This window comes from Rana temporaria, chromosome 1, assembly GCF_905171775.1.
Source record: "Rana temporaria chromosome 1, aRanTem1.1, whole genome shotgun sequence".
In the NCBI taxonomy this organism is placed as follows: domain Eukaryota; kingdom Metazoa; phylum Chordata; class Amphibia; order Anura; family Ranidae; genus Rana; species Rana temporaria.
The window spans coordinates 659,131,213-659,148,574 of NC_053489.1; the positions used below are offsets into that span (position 1 = coordinate 659,131,213).

Genomic DNA, 17,362 nt, shown 5'->3' on the forward strand with positions numbered 1-17,362 from the left:
GTATTGTATTTTTTTTTTTTTTTTTTGGTTTTTAGTGATATTGTATTTAAAAAGGTCCTACAGAAGCTCCAGAAGAAGCCACGTTTGTGGTGAAACATGTAGAGGCAACCATTCTTTTGTGACCACAGGGCTGTCTTTGCCCGATTTATCTTTAGTAATTTTATATTATCTATGTATTAAAATGTTGTTTTTTTTTTTTTTTTTGATAATTTGATGTTGATCAATTTTTCTGCACCTTTTTAAAACTCATTTTTCTCTCAAGCGTCTTCCAGGACAGCCCATGAGACCTAGGGCTCCTCCTACCAGGACAGGAAACACGTTAACCCCCACCAGATAAAAGGGCGGTCCTCCAGGCCCCATGCCAGTATTAGTGTTTCCTCCGGATGGGGGGTAACATGTTTCAGGAACCTGGTCCCCTAGGTCTCATGGGCAGGGGCTCTAATGACCGTTCAAAGGGGTATGTATATATTTTGACTAACCTCCTTGCCATTAGCAGTTTTCCATGGGGAAGTTTTTGCTGCTGCCCTTGCTTCTTTGTGCCTGGAGAGGGCCAGGACCGGGATGGCGTCGGGTCCCTTGCGCTGTTCGCAGCACAGGCTGTATGTTGGTGAGAGTGTTTCCCGCACACAGCATGGCTGATTCGTGCTGGGAAACGTGGAGCTCACTAGCGCTGGTAGGGGCGGAGCCTCTGCGCTTCAAGCTGGCTACAGGAAGATCCGGCGAGGGTCACTTCCGGGTCGCATGACGTCATCCTCGGGCGCCGGAGACATGGTTCCTGTCTCCATAAAACGGCGCGAAACGGGGGCTAATGGCTGCTGGTGATTTCTGGTAAAGACAGCACAGGCTGTAGGACTACCAGACGGACGGCATGGAGAATCCTGCGATAATCGCTCAGGCAACGGATGCAGTCCCCAACACCAGCACCTCTCAGGTAAGCTGCAAGTGTTTTTTATGGTCACTTTTTCTTGCTATCCTGGTGAAGGTTTTTACCCCCCCCTCCCAATCATAGGATTAGGTGTTAGGGGACACATTTTCTTCTCCTGCACGTGGTGATGGAGTATTTTTTGTGGCTTGGGTTACTTATGGGGTCATTTAATTTGTGTCTTTCAGGCCAAGACTCAGGACAAAGCCCAATCACAGCCACATAAGAGAAAATGTGCGGTGTGCGGTAACAAACTGAGTTCCACTTGGGGAAAAGCAGTTTGCCGCACTTGTATAGATGGTTTAGTGAAGGATGACCCAGTGACCTCATGTCAAAAAATGTTGACTTCGGTCAGGGATGAGCTTGCTTCTACCTTTGGCTCATTTAGGGAGTTAATTGAAAAAATGCAGGTTCCCCAACAGGGTACATCTTCAAAAAGAAAGGCTTCAGTGGTTAGCACCCCGCAGGTGAGCGTAGAGAGTGAAGACTCTGAGGCTGAAGCCAAATCTACCCATTCTTCTCAGGAAGACTCAGGGTCAGATACAGAGCCCAGGGATAGAGTATCCTCTAAGGGCTCAAGGTTCAAATTGTCTCTGGAAGATGTGGATAATTTGTTAAAAGCCATCTATACCACCCTTGAAATGGAGGAGGAGGAGGAGGTACAAATGTCTAAGCATGACCTTATGTACAAAGGTTTGCACAAAAAGAAAAGTAAAAACTTTCCGGTGCACGATTCCCTCCTTAATACGATCAAACTGGAGTGGGAGAGTCCAGAGAGAAAACCTTTCTTTTCCGGTAACCTAAAAAGAAGGTTTCCATTTGATGAGGATGCAGCGCTACCGTGGAATAAGAACCCAAAGTTAGACGCTCCTCTTTCAAAAGTTTCAAAAAATTCGGACCTGGCGTTTGATGACATGGGTACGCTAAAGGATCCTATGGACAAAAAATGTGATGTCCTTCTTCATAGAGCTTGGGATTCAGCTATGGGGAATCTCAAACCAGCTCTGGCCTCTACTTGTGTAGTCAGAAATCTGGAGGAATGGCTTACACAAATCCAAACCCATCTTTTAGCGGGTACTTCTAGGGAAGAGATTTTAAAATCCTTTCCTCTCCTTTTTAGTGCCGTGGGTTTTCTGGCAGATTCGTCTGCGGAATCAGTAAGAATGACAGCCAGAACTTCAGCTTTAGTGAACTCAGCCAGAAGAAGCATTTGGCTTAAAACATGGTCTGGGGATGCAGCATCTAAATTACGATTATGTGGGCTTCCCCTAAACGGGGATCATCTTTTTGGCCCAGGTTTGCAGGAGGCACTGGAACGTACGGCCGATAGGAAAAAGGCCTTTCCAGAAAAGAAAAAGCAGACGGGAAGAAAGTTTTTTCGTGGCCAAAATAAAGGCTTGCCATGGCAACAAGGTCCTAAAGAAAAGGACAATAGGCCCAAAAAACATTGGTCCGGGTACAAAGGCAAAGGGAGAGGAGGTGTGTTGTTTAACACACCTCAGCAGCCCGCCAAGCCACAATGACCAACATCTGCCAGTGGGGGGAAGACTGAGGGCCTTTCTCCCACAATGGGCAACCGTCACCTCAAGTCCCTTCATTCTGGATCTGGTGGCAAATGGATACAGGCTAGAGTTTTCCTGTCGGCCACCAGAACGACTCTTGATCACATCTCCCCCCAAAGATCGGGAGAAAGCAAGAGCTCTGGGTCTCCAAGTAGGAGAGTTGTTAGACCAGAAGGTCCTGATTCCGGTTCCTCGGTCAGATCAGAACAAAGGGTTTTATTCCCACATTTTTGTCATCAGAAAGCCGTCAGGGAAGTATCGGCTCATTCTGAATCTTCGGTCTCTAAATCGATCGATCCGATACAAACACTTCAGGATGGAGACAGTCTTCTCTATCAAGAATCTGCTTTACCCAAACTGTTTTATGGCCACGTTGGACCTCAGGGATGCTTACCTACATGTCCCGATCCATCCGGCTTTCCAGAGATTCCTGAGAATAGCAGTAAAGATGGGATCGGAAATCAGGCATTTCCAGTTTCAGGCCCTCCCCTTCGGTCTGTCCTCTTCCCCTCGTATCTTCACAAAGGTATTGGGGGAAGCGCTTGCGCCACTAAGATTAAAGGCGATAACTATCATCCCTTACCTGGACGATCTATTAATAGTGGCAGAATCCCGCCAGAAATTACTAGCAGATCTTCAGACGGTACTCGACTTCCTTCAATCCCTGGGCTGGTTGATAAACAGGGAAAAATCTTCCCTAGATCCAGCCCAGAAGGTGAAATACCTGGGTTACGACTTTTGCTCAGTAGTCCAAAAAGTTTTCCTCCCAGAAGAGAAGGTCTCCAAGATGGTGCAAGCAGTGTCAGCCTTACAGACCAATCAGTTGGTCTCGCTGAGGGAAATTTCAAGGACGGTAGGTCTCATGACCTCGTGTTTCCCTGCGGTACCATGGGCAAGGTTCCATCAGAGACCATTGCAGAGATTCCTTCTGGAAAATTGGGACGGAGACGCCAGGTCCCTAGAGTCAAAAGTTTGGTTACCGACCAAGGTAAAGAGAAGTTTGTGGTGGTGGAGGAAAAATCTGCACCTAACAAAAGGCCTGCCTTGGTCCATCTCGATATCCAAGAGGATCACGACGGACGCAAGTGCCTGGGGGTGGGGAGCCCACCTCAAAGACCAGGTCGCACAGGGGAAATGGTCCTTGAAGGAAGCAAGAGCCTCATCGAACCAGAGGGAGCTGCTAGCGGTGCAAAGAGCCCTGCAAGCTTTTCAATCGGAGGTCAGGGGTCACAATCTCCAGATCCTGTCAGACAACATTGCGACAATGGCGTACCTCAACAAACAAGGAGGCACGAGGAGTCGAATTCTTCAAGGAATCGCACAAAACATTTTGTCTTGGGCAGAAGTAAATCTAGGCTCAATTTCAGCAGTGCACCTGAAGGGGACGCAAAACAGTTTGGCAGACTACCTCAGTCGCAACAGGGTGGAGCGACACAAATGGTCACTTCATCCAGAAGTCTTTTTGGAGATCACCAACAAATGGGGTTGTCCCGAAGCGGATCTGTTCGCAAATCAGGACAACCGCAAGACAGAGGAGTTCTTTTCTCTAAACCCAGAGGATCGATCACTGGGGATAGATGCCCTGGCGAATCCGTGCCCCTTCAACCTCTGCTACGCATTTCCGCCAATCAGACTCATTCCGGAAGTGCTCCGGAAGTTTCTCCTAGAAGAAACAGATCTTATTCTGATCGCCCCCTTCTGGCCCAAGAGGCCATGGTTTTCCCTGCTACAGTCTCTGGTCTCGGAGCCTCCACTGAGACTTCAGAACAGAGAGGACTTGCTGTCGCAGGGTCCAGTGTCACACCCACAGGTGGTTTCATTAAGCTTGACAGCTTGGTATCTGAAGAGAAGATACTGAAGGCTCAGGGGTTTTCTGACAAGGTGATTAGAACCTTGGTAAATTGCAGAAAACCAGTCACTAGAGCCATTTATTCCAAAGTTTGGAAAAAGTTTAATTCATGGTTGTCTGAAAACCAAAGATCAACGCATGATGTTCCTTCTATTTTGGAATTTTTTCAAGAGGGTGTCGACAAGGGTCTTTCAGTTAGTACCTTAAAGGTACAGGCGGCAGCTATCAGCGTTTTCCTCCAGTTTTCTCTTTTGGAACATCCCATGGTAGCTAGATTCTTTAAATCCATTTCAAGGGCCAGGCCAGTAGTGGTAAGAAGTTGTCCAACTTGGGACCTGTCCCTGGTACTTCAAACTCTGGTAGAGTTTCCCTTTGAGCCTTTAGAGGATATTTCTGTTAAATTACTTACCTTAAAAACTATTTTTTTAGTAGCTATTACCTCAGCTCGTAGAGTAAGCGAGTTACAGGCCTTATCAGTAAGGGAGCCTTTCCTCACGATTTTTGAGGATCGAGTTGTATTGAAAACTGATCCAGGTTTTTTGCCTAAGGTAGCTAGTACATTTCACAGATCACAAGACATTGTACTGCCATCCTTTTGTAGTTCACCACAGGGTGATCGGGAAAAGAAATTTAGTTTTTTAGATGTAAGAAGAACCCTTCTTGCATATTTGGAGGTCACCAAGGTCTTCAGGAAGACAGACGCTTTATTTGTCCTTTTTTCAGGTACACACAAAGGTAAAGGTGCATCTAAAGCCACATTGGCTAGATGGATTAAGCAGGCCATCTCAGAATCCTATAAAATCAGAGAAGTTCCTACACCTTTTGTTACAGCACATTCAACAAGAGCTTTGGCTGCATCTTGGGCTGAGAGGGCTGGTGCTTCACCAGAACAAATCTGTAAAGCTGCCACATGGTCCAGTTATTCGACCTTTATTAAACATTATCGCCTGGATCTGCTATCCGCTCAAGAACAGGCGTTTGGTCGAAAGGTCCTTCAGGCAGTTGTCCCACCCTAGACTGGTAAGTTCTGGCTCATCGTCTCATGGGCTGTCCTGGAAGACGCTTGAGAGAAAAGCTGAGTTAGGCTTACCGGTAACTCCTTTTCTGAGAGTCTTCCAGGACAGCCGGATTCCCACCCGGTTTTGTTGTATGGAAGTTATGTGTTATTAATGCATATGTTTTTCAGGGTAGTCCTACGGTTCTCGAGAAGACTGGCATGGGGCCTGGAGGACCGCCCTTTTATCTGGTGGGGGTTAACGTGTTTCCTGTCCTGGTAGGAGGAGCCCTAGGTCTCATGGGCTGTCCTGGAAGACTCTCAGAAAAGGAGTTACCGGTAAGCCTAACTCAGCTTTTTCTGCTCTTTGGGTATTCCTTGTTATACATATTTAGGAGGTGGTGCGTTTTATTGTTATCAAGTTTCAATACTACTATAGTCTATGAATGATGCTCAAGCTAGGTGGCCGACCTCCTGTATTCACAATGCATCAGGCTGGCCGCTCCGCACGGGATGTGGACGGAAGTGGAGATCACTGTAGTAGTGGTGTCTGCTAGTGGTTTCCATCTTACAGGGTGTTGCCCAGGTACAATATATACACCCAAGCTGGACCAATGTAACTATGTAAAAATGTACCATGCCTGGCATTCTTCTTTATTAAAATTACATCTAATCAAGATTAGCCTTGATGCTTTGATGCCAGATTATACATGCTCTATACTTCCAGCACTACCAGAGTGAAGAGATGTGACAGTGAAGCACCCATCAATCTCTCCCCCGCCCCCATTATCCTTTCACAAAAACATTGTACAGTAAAACCTTGGATTGGGAGCATAATTAGTTCCAGAAACATGCTTGTAATCCAAAGTACTTGTATATCAAAGCAAATTTTCCCATAAGAAATAATGGAAACTCAAATGATTCGTTCCACAACCATTTATTCATAACTCCTTCAGTTTATAGTCCATATAAAAAGATTATAGCAATGTGATAGGTTGTGTAACCATAAAATGTCCATCCACAAATGGAAGCCTCCACTAGGGGATTACAAGCAAAATCCAGCAGGAGCTCCAGAGTATAAATGTTACATTTTAATAAAGGTACAACATTTAGCAACTCGCATGGTTGATGATTAAAAGAGGCACTTCTAAGTATGCAGGCATCCGGGGTAAAGCGATCCAGATAGACTGCCATCCTCACCGTCGGCTCTCATCGATATCAGTTTGCAATTGTGACTGTGAAGACTACCCTGCAGTAAAGCGATCTGAAATTGAGGCTTGAACCGCTCATGGAAGAGGCAACATCAGTGGCGGTGAGGAGGATGGTCTATGTCAGAGGTCTTCAAACTACGGCCCTCCAGTTGTTCATGAATTACAATTCCCATCATGCCCAGTCATGTCTGTGAATGTCAGAGTTTTACAATGCCTCATGGGATGTGTAGTTTCTCAACAGCCGTAGTTTGAGGACCCTTGGTCTATGTGGATCGCTTTACCCCGGATCCCTGCATACTTAGATGTGCCTCTTTTAATCATCAACCATGTGAGTTGCTAAATGTTTTATCTTCATTAAATGTAACCATATTGCTACACTTAGAGGCGCCTCTCTTCTCTTTTATACTCAGTTGTGACATGACGCTACTCTTATATCAAGACATCGCTTGTATATCAAGGCAAAATTTATTAAAACATTTTGCTTGTCTTGCAAAAAGCTCTCAAACCAAGTTACTCTCAAACCAAGGTTTTACTGTATATTCTTTTCACAATGAATGAGCAATTGGGAGAGGAGAGGCAAGTAAATGAAATAATCTTCCCTATCTAGGACTGGGCGATTTTGGCCAAAAAAAAAAGTTTGATTCACAATTCGGATCAAGTTTTTTTTTTTTTCTGATGGACACCGGGCTGGCAGGAGTTTTAAGGCGAGGCCGTGGACTAGGCCTCGCCGCGGCTTTGCCGCGATCCTGGGAAAAAGGGCGGACGCCGCGTACTAGGCCTAGGATCACGGCGAGCTGCGGGCAGGATTTTTTAGGCGAGGTTAGCGGCTTCGACCTAGTCCGCGGAGCGCAGGTCCTAATGGAAAAAAAATAAATCGGTTCGGTCTGAATCGATTTGCCCTTGCAACTGGATTCAGATTTTAAATTGTTTTTTCTCCCCAGCCCTACCCCTGTCCATTCACAGAACAAGGGACTAAGCGGAGGGGCAGGTAAACCTATGGAATCTCCCCTTGTCCATTTTCAGTACGACCTTTTATTCTATGAAAAGATTAGAGAGCGTTCTGTGAATGGATGAGGGGAGGGGAAAGGGAGGTCGAACAATGAAATCTTTCACTGTCACGACCGCGGCACTTTTGTCCCCCCCCCCCCCCCCCCCCCCCACAGCACAAGAAGCATAGTGATGTGTGTAGGATCCGACATCAGAGCAGCAATGATTTTTGCAGTAACTAGCAGGCATCCTGACTCCTAATTAGAGAGCATTTTTTTTTTTTACAGTGAAACCTCGGATTGTGAGTAACGTGGTTAACAAGCGTTTGGCAATACGAGCATTTAAAAAAAAATAATAATCTGGTCCCGGTTTGCGAGTGTTGTGTCGTGAAATGAGCAGGATTAGAGCCGCAGCGGTGTGCAGTACCACTTTTGGCCAGAGGTGCGGGGGCGCCGGAGCTGATCAGAGGGTTCCTGAGGTTTTTTTTTTTTTAATGTTTTTATTAAAGAGTTTTAGACACAATAACAACACATTTAGACAAGACAGCTCAACTCCGTACAACTCTCAAGAGAGAGATGGCTGACACAACAGAATGGTAGCAATATTTGCAGTGTAAACATGTTATCAGGCTGATACATTCAATGGCCGGTATACATAAAATACATGCTTTAACCAGCAGTCTCGGATTCTTCCACCCATACCCGCCATACCTTGTCATATTTCTGCGGGCATCCGCGGTTGGTATATGTGTCTCTGTACAGAGGAAGGCTGGTGTTCACCAGTCGCCGCCACTGCACCAGAGATGGGGGCAAAGGTTTTTTCCAATGCATGGCTACATTCTTGCGAGCATAGAAGAGCAGCAGGCTGACTAAGGTGCGTTTAGCTGAGGTTCGGACGATGTTCTCTATTATGCCCAGAAGGCATATCTCCATAGTTAGAGGCAATTGTGTCCCAGCAATTTTGTTGGTCAGTTCCAGCACTGCCTCCCAATAATGCACCACCAGAAAATGTGAGAGAGAGGGTTTCTGAGTTTAGCCAAATTGTCCCGAGTATTATCAAACTCTTCAGAAAATTTCACTAAACAAAAGGCACCCGCCACCCCCCCCCCCCCTATAAAAAAGATTACATATAAGGGGGAGAGGAGTTCTTAAAGCGGAAGTTCCTCTTTTGGGTGGAACTCCACTTTAACATTAAGCTCTACATATCAAACAATTGGCTTTTTTTGTTTTTTTACATCTCCGTGCTTCCTGCAGCCCTTTGTATAGCCATTCATCCGGGTGCACATTATTGCGCTGCACCAGCTTTCTGATAGTGAAGAGGAACACTGTTTTGTGTGTGTTGTTGCAGCCACTTCTAGGGTGAGCTCACACCTCGTGTTTCAGTAAAGCATTGAACTTTAGACCCCATTCACATCTAGGCGTTTTTACGCCTGTAGCGCTACGCCTCTGCCGCCAGAGGGCTGGAAATACATGTCCCTCTATGGAGATGGTTCACATCTCCACGCCGGACGCCTGTCGCCTGCGGCGTGAAAAAAGGTCCCGGACCTTTTTTTCAGGCGTCTTCGAGCGTTCGGCTAGGAGATGGCAATCATCTCCATAGAGGGGGTCATCTTGGGGCACATCTAGGCGGACAATACCCGCGTTTTGTCGCCGCAAATCGCGGTACAAAACGCTGCTATTTTTACCGCGATTTGCGGCGACAAAACGCCGCGATTTCGTCCGTCTAGATGTGAATGCAGCCTTATTCTCTGGAGAAGACACTTGAGAGGGGAAATGATTTCAATGTACAAATACCAGACTGGTGACCCCACAATAGGGATAAAACTTTTTTTTGAGAAAGGGAGTGTAACAAGACACGTGGCCACTCATTAAAATTAGAGGAAAAGAGGTTAAGGCTGCATTCACATCTGAGCGACAGCCGCGATCGCGTGTAGCGGCGTATTTTGCCGCGAGTACAAAACTTTCCCTTTTTTTTTTTTTTTTCTCTCAAAGTCTTCCCATTGCTGTCAATGGGAAAACGCCTATGTTGCCTGAAAAAAAGGGTCCGGGACTTTTTTTCAGGCGACAGGCGTTCAGCGTCTATGAGATTGAACCATCTCCATAGACAGCAATGGGAATTCTCCCCTCGAGCGACAGAAGCGTCCGGCGTCGGGCGTTTTGTCGCTCAGGTGTGAATGGGGTCTTAACCTTAACCTGCGTAGAGGGTTCTTTACTGTAAGAGTGGCAAGGATGTGTAATTCCCTTCCACAGCTGGTGGTCTCAGCGGGGAGCATCGATGGTTTCAAAAAACTATTAGATAAGCACCTGAATGACCACAACATACAGGGATATACAATGTAACACTGACCTATAATCACACACATAGGTTGGACTTAATTTTTTTTTTTAACCTCACCTACAATGTAACGAGCATTATTGTGCGTTTTTTTTAATATATATATTTCTACTCATTATTGTGTTGCATTTGGGGCATTATTGTAATGAAAACTGCAGATTTACAAAGATTAGACATTTTTATGAAATTTTAATGATTGAATTAGGAGCTATTTTATGATGCTGAGTAATGTCTCTGTTCTTGTCATTGCAGCTGCCGGCCTGTACTATCTAGCGGAGTTAATAGAGGAGTATACTGTTGCCACCAGCAGGATTATAAAGTACATGATTTGGGTGAGTGCACAGCTCTTCATGAGAGTACAGATTATTTGGTCCCCTTTCACACTGGGGCAGCATTAACGGTAAATTGCCACCCCGCTTTTTACACCCCAAGAAGGGGTTAAAAGCGCCCGTGTTGCTCTTCTTCAGAAGCACTGCCCATGCATTCCAATGGACTGGCGGTTTGGGAGTGGTGTATACACCACTTCCAAACCGCTCTAAAGATGCAGCTTGCAAGACGTTTCCTAGGGTCCCACAAGCGTACCGCCCCGGTGTAAAAGCACTCGGAAGGCAGTTTTCAGGCACTATTTCTAGCGCTAAAATGCCTCAGTGTGAAAGGGCTCTTAAAGTGGAGTTCCACCATTTTTTTTTTAAAGTCAGCAGCTACAAATACTGCAGCTGCTGACTTTTTTAAAATAAGGACACTTACCTGTCCAGGGCACCCATGATGCTATCGCTCGGCTTTGGGGCCACCATTTTCATAAAGAGAATCAGGAAGTGAATTTTTATTTATTTTTTGTATATAATTTTACACTTGGCCTTTAAAGGGTAACTCCACTTTTGTGAGAAAATAATATAACATGTACAAGCCATCTTCTAACACTTAAAAAAAAAAAAAACGCCTGACAAAAGCTGAAAGATGTGCAATTTTGCTCCAACGAACACCTGAGAAAACATTTGAAAACGCGACGCTCAAGTGTGAATGTAGCCTTGAGCGTCGCATTTTCAAGCATTTTTTCCAGGCGTTTGGAGCAGAATTGCAGGTTTTTGCAGGTTTTTTATTTTATTTTTATTTATTTTTAAGCATTTTTCAACTAAAATGTGTGGGTGGAGAGTTGCTGTTTGAGCTGAAAATACAAAAAAAAAGGCTCATGTTGGGCTGTTCAGGCATTTTTCATTTGTCTATAGAGACAAAAAAAACACTAAATCCTGCCTAAAAAAAAAAAAAGCTGTAGTTTTTGGAGCGACAGACGTTTTGCTACAAGCGACAGAACGCTCAAGATGTGAACAGGGGTCCCATTTGAAATGAATGGGATTTTGCTTGTTGAGCGTTTTTGAGCTTCGCACTACAAAATGCTCAGGTGTGAACGGGGCCTTAAAAGGGTTGTAGAGGTTTGTTTATTTTCTAAATAGGTTCCTGTAAGCTAGTGCATTGTTGGTTCACTTACCTTTACCTTCCATTTCCCTTCTAATAGCCAGATTCAAGTAGCTGGGCGCATCTTTGAGGCGGCGTAGCGTATCATATTTACGCTACGCCGCCGTAAGTCAGAGAGGCAAGTGCTGTATTCACAAAGCACTTGCCTCCTAAGTTACGGCGGCGTAGCGCGAATGGGCCGGCGTAAGCGCGCCTAATTCAAATGAGGATGAGGGGGCGTGTTTTATGTAAATTACTCGTGACCCGACGTGATTGACGTTTTTTACGAACGGCGCATGCACCGTCCATGTACATATCCTGTGTGCATTGCTCCAAAGTACGCCGCAAGGACGTATTGGTTTCAACGTGAACGTAAATTACGTCCAGCCCCATTCACGGACGTCTTGCGCAAATGATGTAAATTTTTCACATTTTGACGCGGGAACGACGGCCATACTTAACATTGACTAGGCCAGCTATTTGTTCGACTAACTTTACGCCGGGAATCGCCTTGCGTAAACGGTGTATCTTTACTGCAACTGGCAAGCGTACGTTCGTGAATCGGCGTATCTCGCTGATTTACGCATTCTAGGCATAAATCAGCGTTCACGCCCCTAGCGGCCGGCGGAACTAGACAGCTAAGATATGACGGCGCAGGCCATCGTATCTTAGCTAGGTTTAAGTGTATCTCAGTTTGAGCATACACTTAAATGTACGACGGCTTAGATTCCGAGTTACGACGGTGTATCTACTGATACGCCATCGTAACTCTTTGTGAATCTAGCTATAAATTTTTTTTTTTTTTTTTTCTTTGTCTGAATTTCTCACTTCCTGTTGTTCCTCGATAAGCTTCCCCCCATCATCTGGCTGGGGGTTAGTCAGCTTTCTGAGGAGGAACAGGAAGTGAGAAATTCAGACAAAGGAAAAGGTAAGTGAACCGACAATGCACTAGCTTAAAGGAACCTATTTATAAAATAAAAAACGAACCTTTACAACCCCTTTTAGGTTATTATATACTGTATGTAATAAGGAATAGAATTCTAGTTGCAGTGGATGTGTGCTGTGGGGGATTTCTTCTTGCTTGGTTAGTAAATGTGAGGTCATTACTGACCATGGCGGGTTTCTGTCAGTTCTCTACAGGTGCGTTGATCGGTCTGTATTTCTTTGAGAAGTTCCCCGGGATCATGATCGGTGTGGGACTGTTCACCAATGTGGTGTATTTCGGGTTATTGCAGACGTTCCCTTTTATCATGCTGACGTCTCCCAACTTCATACTCTCATGCGGTAAGTGTCTTTTCTGTTACAGAAAGATTACGTTTCGTTGGAACTGAATGATTTTTGTTTTCTTATGACATCACAGCTTAAAGTGGAGGTCCACACAAAAAAAAAGACACCAAAATCATAAAAAAAAAATAAATGAAAAACATATTTGTTTACTTACCAGAAATTGCGGTTGCTATGCGCACATTCCTAATCTGCCTCTTCCTAGCAGCAGGTCCTCTTCCTCGTCCTCCTCGCGTTGTCTTCTGGGGAATGGGGCGCGCGCTGCCTTCTGGGAACTGTGTGTATCCCAGAGAGCAGCGGCCCATTCACAAAGCGCTGCGGGACTCGCGCATGCGCAGTAGGAAATGAGCAGTAAAGCCGCAAGGTTCCACTGCCTGTTTCCCTTAATGAGGATGGCGGTGCTGGGACCTGCCACGATCGAGGGATCGGCCTCAGGGGGCTGACTTCGCAGGCACCTAGGACAGGTAAGTGTCCTTATTAAAAGTCAGCAGCTACAGTGTTTGTAGCTGCTGACTTAAAAAAAAAAAAAAGATTGCGGGTGGAACTGCAGTCTGCTCACATAATTTGTAATAAAAACATCTTTGCCATTCTGAAGTTTCCCTCCCACCAGTCTGGCTGCAGACATTTTAACTGTGGGCAGCTGAAGCTGCTGCCTGTTCACTTCCTGGATTTACACAGACGCACACCTCCAGTTCTGCAGCTCTCATTGGCCCTCTTATGACTCATTCCCCCTCCCTTCCTGGCAAACTCTCACGAGAGTTGGAGTGAGAGAGAGAGCTGTGCATGATGTCATAAGCCTAGGCTAATGACCAGACAAACAACAAGTGGGCTGTATAAGGTATTTTACTGGCAGAAAAAAAAATGTTTTTCTATCCAAAGATAAAACAACAAGAAGGGCAGAAGATTTAATAGATGGAAAGATGAAAAGATTACTGGAGGTCCGCTTTAAAGTTGTTGTAAAAGCTCAAGGTTTCTTACCTTTGATGCATAGAAGCGTGAAGGTAAAAAACCTTCAATGTGCAGAAGCCCCCCTAATACTTGCCTGAGCCCCATCTCGATCCAACCATGTGCATGAGAGCCTTGGCTCTCCGAGGGATCTCCCTCCAATGGCAGTGGGTGCCATTGGCTCTTGCTCTCAGTCTCAGCCAGTGAGCCAATGCGAAGAGAGAGAGGGGACAGATTGGGGTTGCTCTGTGCAGTGGATTTGCACAAAGCAGATATAAGTATAACAGGTTTTGCCTTCAACTTTTGAGACCCCAAGTCACATGACATGTTAAATCCCATATAAGTCACTGAGAGCCGTCTTATTAGTACTACTGAAGTCATTCCGACTTTAGAAAGGGTTCCTCTACTACAAGGCGACTTCTATCCGACTTGTGTCTCTGTCTCCAGAAAAATCAAGGCCAGTGTAGATAAATAATATTGTCCTCACTGACAGATCCCGATCATGATGATCACATGACCAGGAAGCTCATGCGACACCTCCATCTGGAACGGGTTATGGGATGGAATGATTGAACACACGGCGGCTTTTTACTGTTGTGCACGTTTCCCTGTCACAGATTTCCCTCATTTCCTGTATGGTTAAACATTTTCCATCAAACAGGAAGTGAGGGGAAATCTCTCTAATGGAGATTCAGATACCAGCCAAACCTGACAAGGGTCCCAAACTTTCCCCATGCTATGCAAAAAAAAAAAAAGTGTTGGGTATTTTTTTTTAAACAACAAACCTGTCATACTTTCCTCCACTGTGCAGTTCGTTTTGCACAGAGTGGCCCCGATCTTCGTCTTCTGGGGTCCCTCGGCAGCTGTCTCGGCTCCTCCCCGCAAGAGCTCACCCCTATTCTGGGAGGCTCTCTTCCAAGGGGGTTAGCATGCGGGCGCACTCCCTTTTGATACAGTGGTGACTATAGCCACCAAGTGTACCACTCGGCCCTGCGTCATTGGTTTGATTGACAGCAGCGGGAGCCATCATGCACAGCGCTCTCTCTCGTGAGAGTTTGCCAGGAAGGGAGGGGGGATGAGTCATAAGAGGGCCAATGAGAGCTGCAGAACTGGAGGTGTGTGTCTGTGTAAATCCTGGAAGTGAACAGGCAGCAACTTCAGCTGCCCACAGGTAAAATGTCTTTAAGACTTTAATGGAAGTCGGATCCTCATCTATATTGATGTGATTTGGATCTGACATTCAGGGAATGTCTGGGTAATCTTCCTGTAAAGATGCTTTAGCTCTGGTTCACACTCCTGCGTTATTTGACACGTCAAATCTCATGTTAAATCGGCGGCATTTGCCAGCAATGACACCGTCCTAATCAGTGCAGCGCTGTATCTGCAACGCTGCACCGATTTCAAAAAGTAGTTTCTGTTTTACTTTTTGCAATTTCGGCCCGCGGTTTATATTGACATCTGTGCAGAAACCTGCACAGATGTGTCTGTAATCGCGTCCGAAATCGGGAGTGACAAGCGGGAGTGAAATCGTTCGAGTTCAGCTGAACTCGCACAGCTTCATTCCCGCAGCCCAGTGTGAACCTGGGCTCAAAGTTGCATCAAGCAGTACTCAAGTCGCCAGGAAGTTGTCTGAGAGTTGCACCACTTTGAGGTCGCTAAAGGGGTTGTAAAGCTTTGTGTTTTTTTCACCTTAATGCATCCTCAGCTTGAGGCGACTTTTCATTGGAGATTGATAGCAGCGCAGCCATTGGCTCCCGCTGCTGTCAATTAAACCAATGACGCAGGGCCGGGTGGTACACTTGGTGGCTATAGCCACCACTGAGTGAGTGAGTGAGAAACTTGTATAGCGCAACAAATGCGAACTTTATCGCCTCAAGGCGCTGGCATCCAGAGTTGTATAGGTCTGTTAGAAGAGGTGGGTCTTCAGTTTTTTCCTAAAAACCCGATGGTTTTCCTCCAAGTGGATGGTAGTGGGTAGAGCATTCCAGAGCCGTAGTCCTTGGGCCGAGAATCTACGTTCTCCCTTAGATTTGTAGTGGGATTTGGGAATTTGGAGAAGGTTTTGGTTGGTTGACCGGAGCACGCGCTTGGTGACGTAGGGTTTTATTTTCTCGCTTAAGTATTGATGAGCTCTACCATGTGTACATTTGTGGGTGAGGCAGAGAGTCTTGAATGTCACCCGGTCCTGTACGGGTAGCCAGTGGAGGGACCTCAAGGCCGGGGAGATTGGTTCCCACTGTATCAAAAGGGAGTGCACCCGCAAGCTAACCCCCTTGGGAGAGCGCCTCCCAGAATAGGGGTGAGCTCTTGCGGAGAGGAGCCGAGACAGCTGCCGAGGGACCCCAGAAGACGAAGATTGGGGCCACTCTGGGCAAAACGGACTGCACAGTGGAGGAAAGTATGACAGGTTTGTTTAATGTCACTTCAAAACAGTGTGACTATACCCAACACTTTTTTTTTTTTTTGCATAGCATGGGGAAAATTTGGGACCCCTGTCGGGTTTGGCTGGTATCTGAATCTCCATTAGCGAGATTTCCCCTCACTTCCTGTTTGATGGAAGATGTTTAAGTGAGGGAAATCTGTGACACGGAAACGTGCACAACAATAAAAAGCCGCCATGTGTTCAAGCATTCCATCCCATAACCCGTTCCAGATGGAGGTGTCGCATGAGCTTCCTGGTCATGTGATCATCGTGATCGGGATCTGTCAGTGAGGACAATATTATTTATTTACACTGGCCTTGATTTTTCTGGAGCCTATCCTTCTACCTGCAGACATTGTGGTGTTACACCAAATCTTTGCCATTAGAATAACTTACCAGAAATAAGGCCACTAAATGAGAGGTAGGGTGATCTAGTAAGTAATATGTACATCTCCAGTCACTGTATACCCCTTTATCAGTCTTCTCTCTGTTTTAGCCTTTTATTTAGTGATACGTTTGAGTGATCTACATCAGGGGTCTATAAACTACGGCCCTCCAGTTGTTCAGGAACTACGATTCCCATCATGCCTAGTCATGTCTGTGAATGTCAGAGTTTTACAATGCCTCATGGGATGTGTAGTTCCGCAACAGCTGGAGGGCCGTAGTTTGAGGATCCCTGATCTACATGATGATTGGATGGTGTCTTTTGTACATCCAGCAGACACAAACCCCGGTCTTGTGACCTCCTCAGATAATGTATAGATTGTTATATTAGATCTGTCCTACAGCTAAACCTTTCCATGTCTTTTTACAGTGCTGGTGGTGCTGAACCATTACTTGGCTTTCCAGCATTTTGCGGAAGAATACTACCCTTTCTCAGAGGTATGTTGTTGTAGCCGGTCTATTCAAACTGGCTGGTAATTGGTACATTCAATTATTTTTTTTGTAATTTAATTTTTTAGGTTATGTTCACACTCGTGTTGGGAACATTTTGCACTATCCTGGCACGTCCAGAAACGCACTGCCCTTTAGCAGATATTAGAGCTGCACGATTAAATGTGAAGAATCGAAATTGCGATCTTTTCCCTTCCCGATCTTCAAAACAGCATGTCACGATCTTTCTAAGAAGGGCAGAGAGTTCTCACAGATAAACAAAATCCAGGCAGCCTACCAAGTTTTAATACAACACGTGAATAAGCAGAAACAAAGTATCGTGTTTATCAGCGTATAACGCACACTTTCTTCCCCCGAAAATCAGTGGGAAATCACGAGTGAGTGAATAACTTTTATAGTGCTACAAATGCGAACTGAATCGCCTCAAGGCGCTTGTATCCATTTCCATCCTTATCCTTCAAAAAAGGTGGGTCTTAAGTTTTTTCCTGAAGGCCCAATGATTTTCT

The 17,362-nt window shown here is 45.6% G+C and overlaps 2 protein-coding genes across 3 annotated transcripts in view; both read left to right on the plus strand.

Annotated features, from left to right (window-relative positions):
• The window catches only part of TEX261 (testis expressed 261), a 36,573-nt gene that overhangs the window by 4,820 nt on the left and 14,391 nt on the right, over positions 1 to 17,362 (plus strand). Inside the window, exons 2-4 of the mRNA XM_040335521.1 lie at positions 10,112 to 10,191; positions 12,442 to 12,595; positions 16,777 to 16,844. Of these exons, the coding sequence (XP_040191455.1) occupies positions 10,112 to 10,191; positions 12,442 to 12,595; positions 16,777 to 16,844 (302 nt within the window). The remainder of the gene's footprint in view (positions 1 to 10,111; positions 10,192 to 12,441; positions 12,596 to 16,776; positions 16,845 to 17,362) is intronic.
• LOC120924549 lies at positions 356 to 5,624 on the plus strand. 2 transcript variants are annotated; one of them, XM_040335518.1, is made up of 2 exons: positions 356 to 596; positions 4,333 to 5,624. In XM_040335518.1, the coding sequence occupies exons 1-2, from the start codon at positions 384 to 386 to the stop codon at positions 5,347 to 5,349; spliced, it is 1,230 nt and encodes a 409-aa protein (XP_040191452.1). In that variant the 5' UTR covers positions 356 to 383; the 3' UTR covers positions 5,350 to 5,624. The 2 variants fall into 2 exon arrangements, with proteins under 2 accessions (XP_040191452.1, XP_040191451.1); XM_040335517.1 differs by lacking the exon at positions 356 to 596 and having other exon boundaries at positions 3,911 to 5,353; positions 5,520 to 5,624.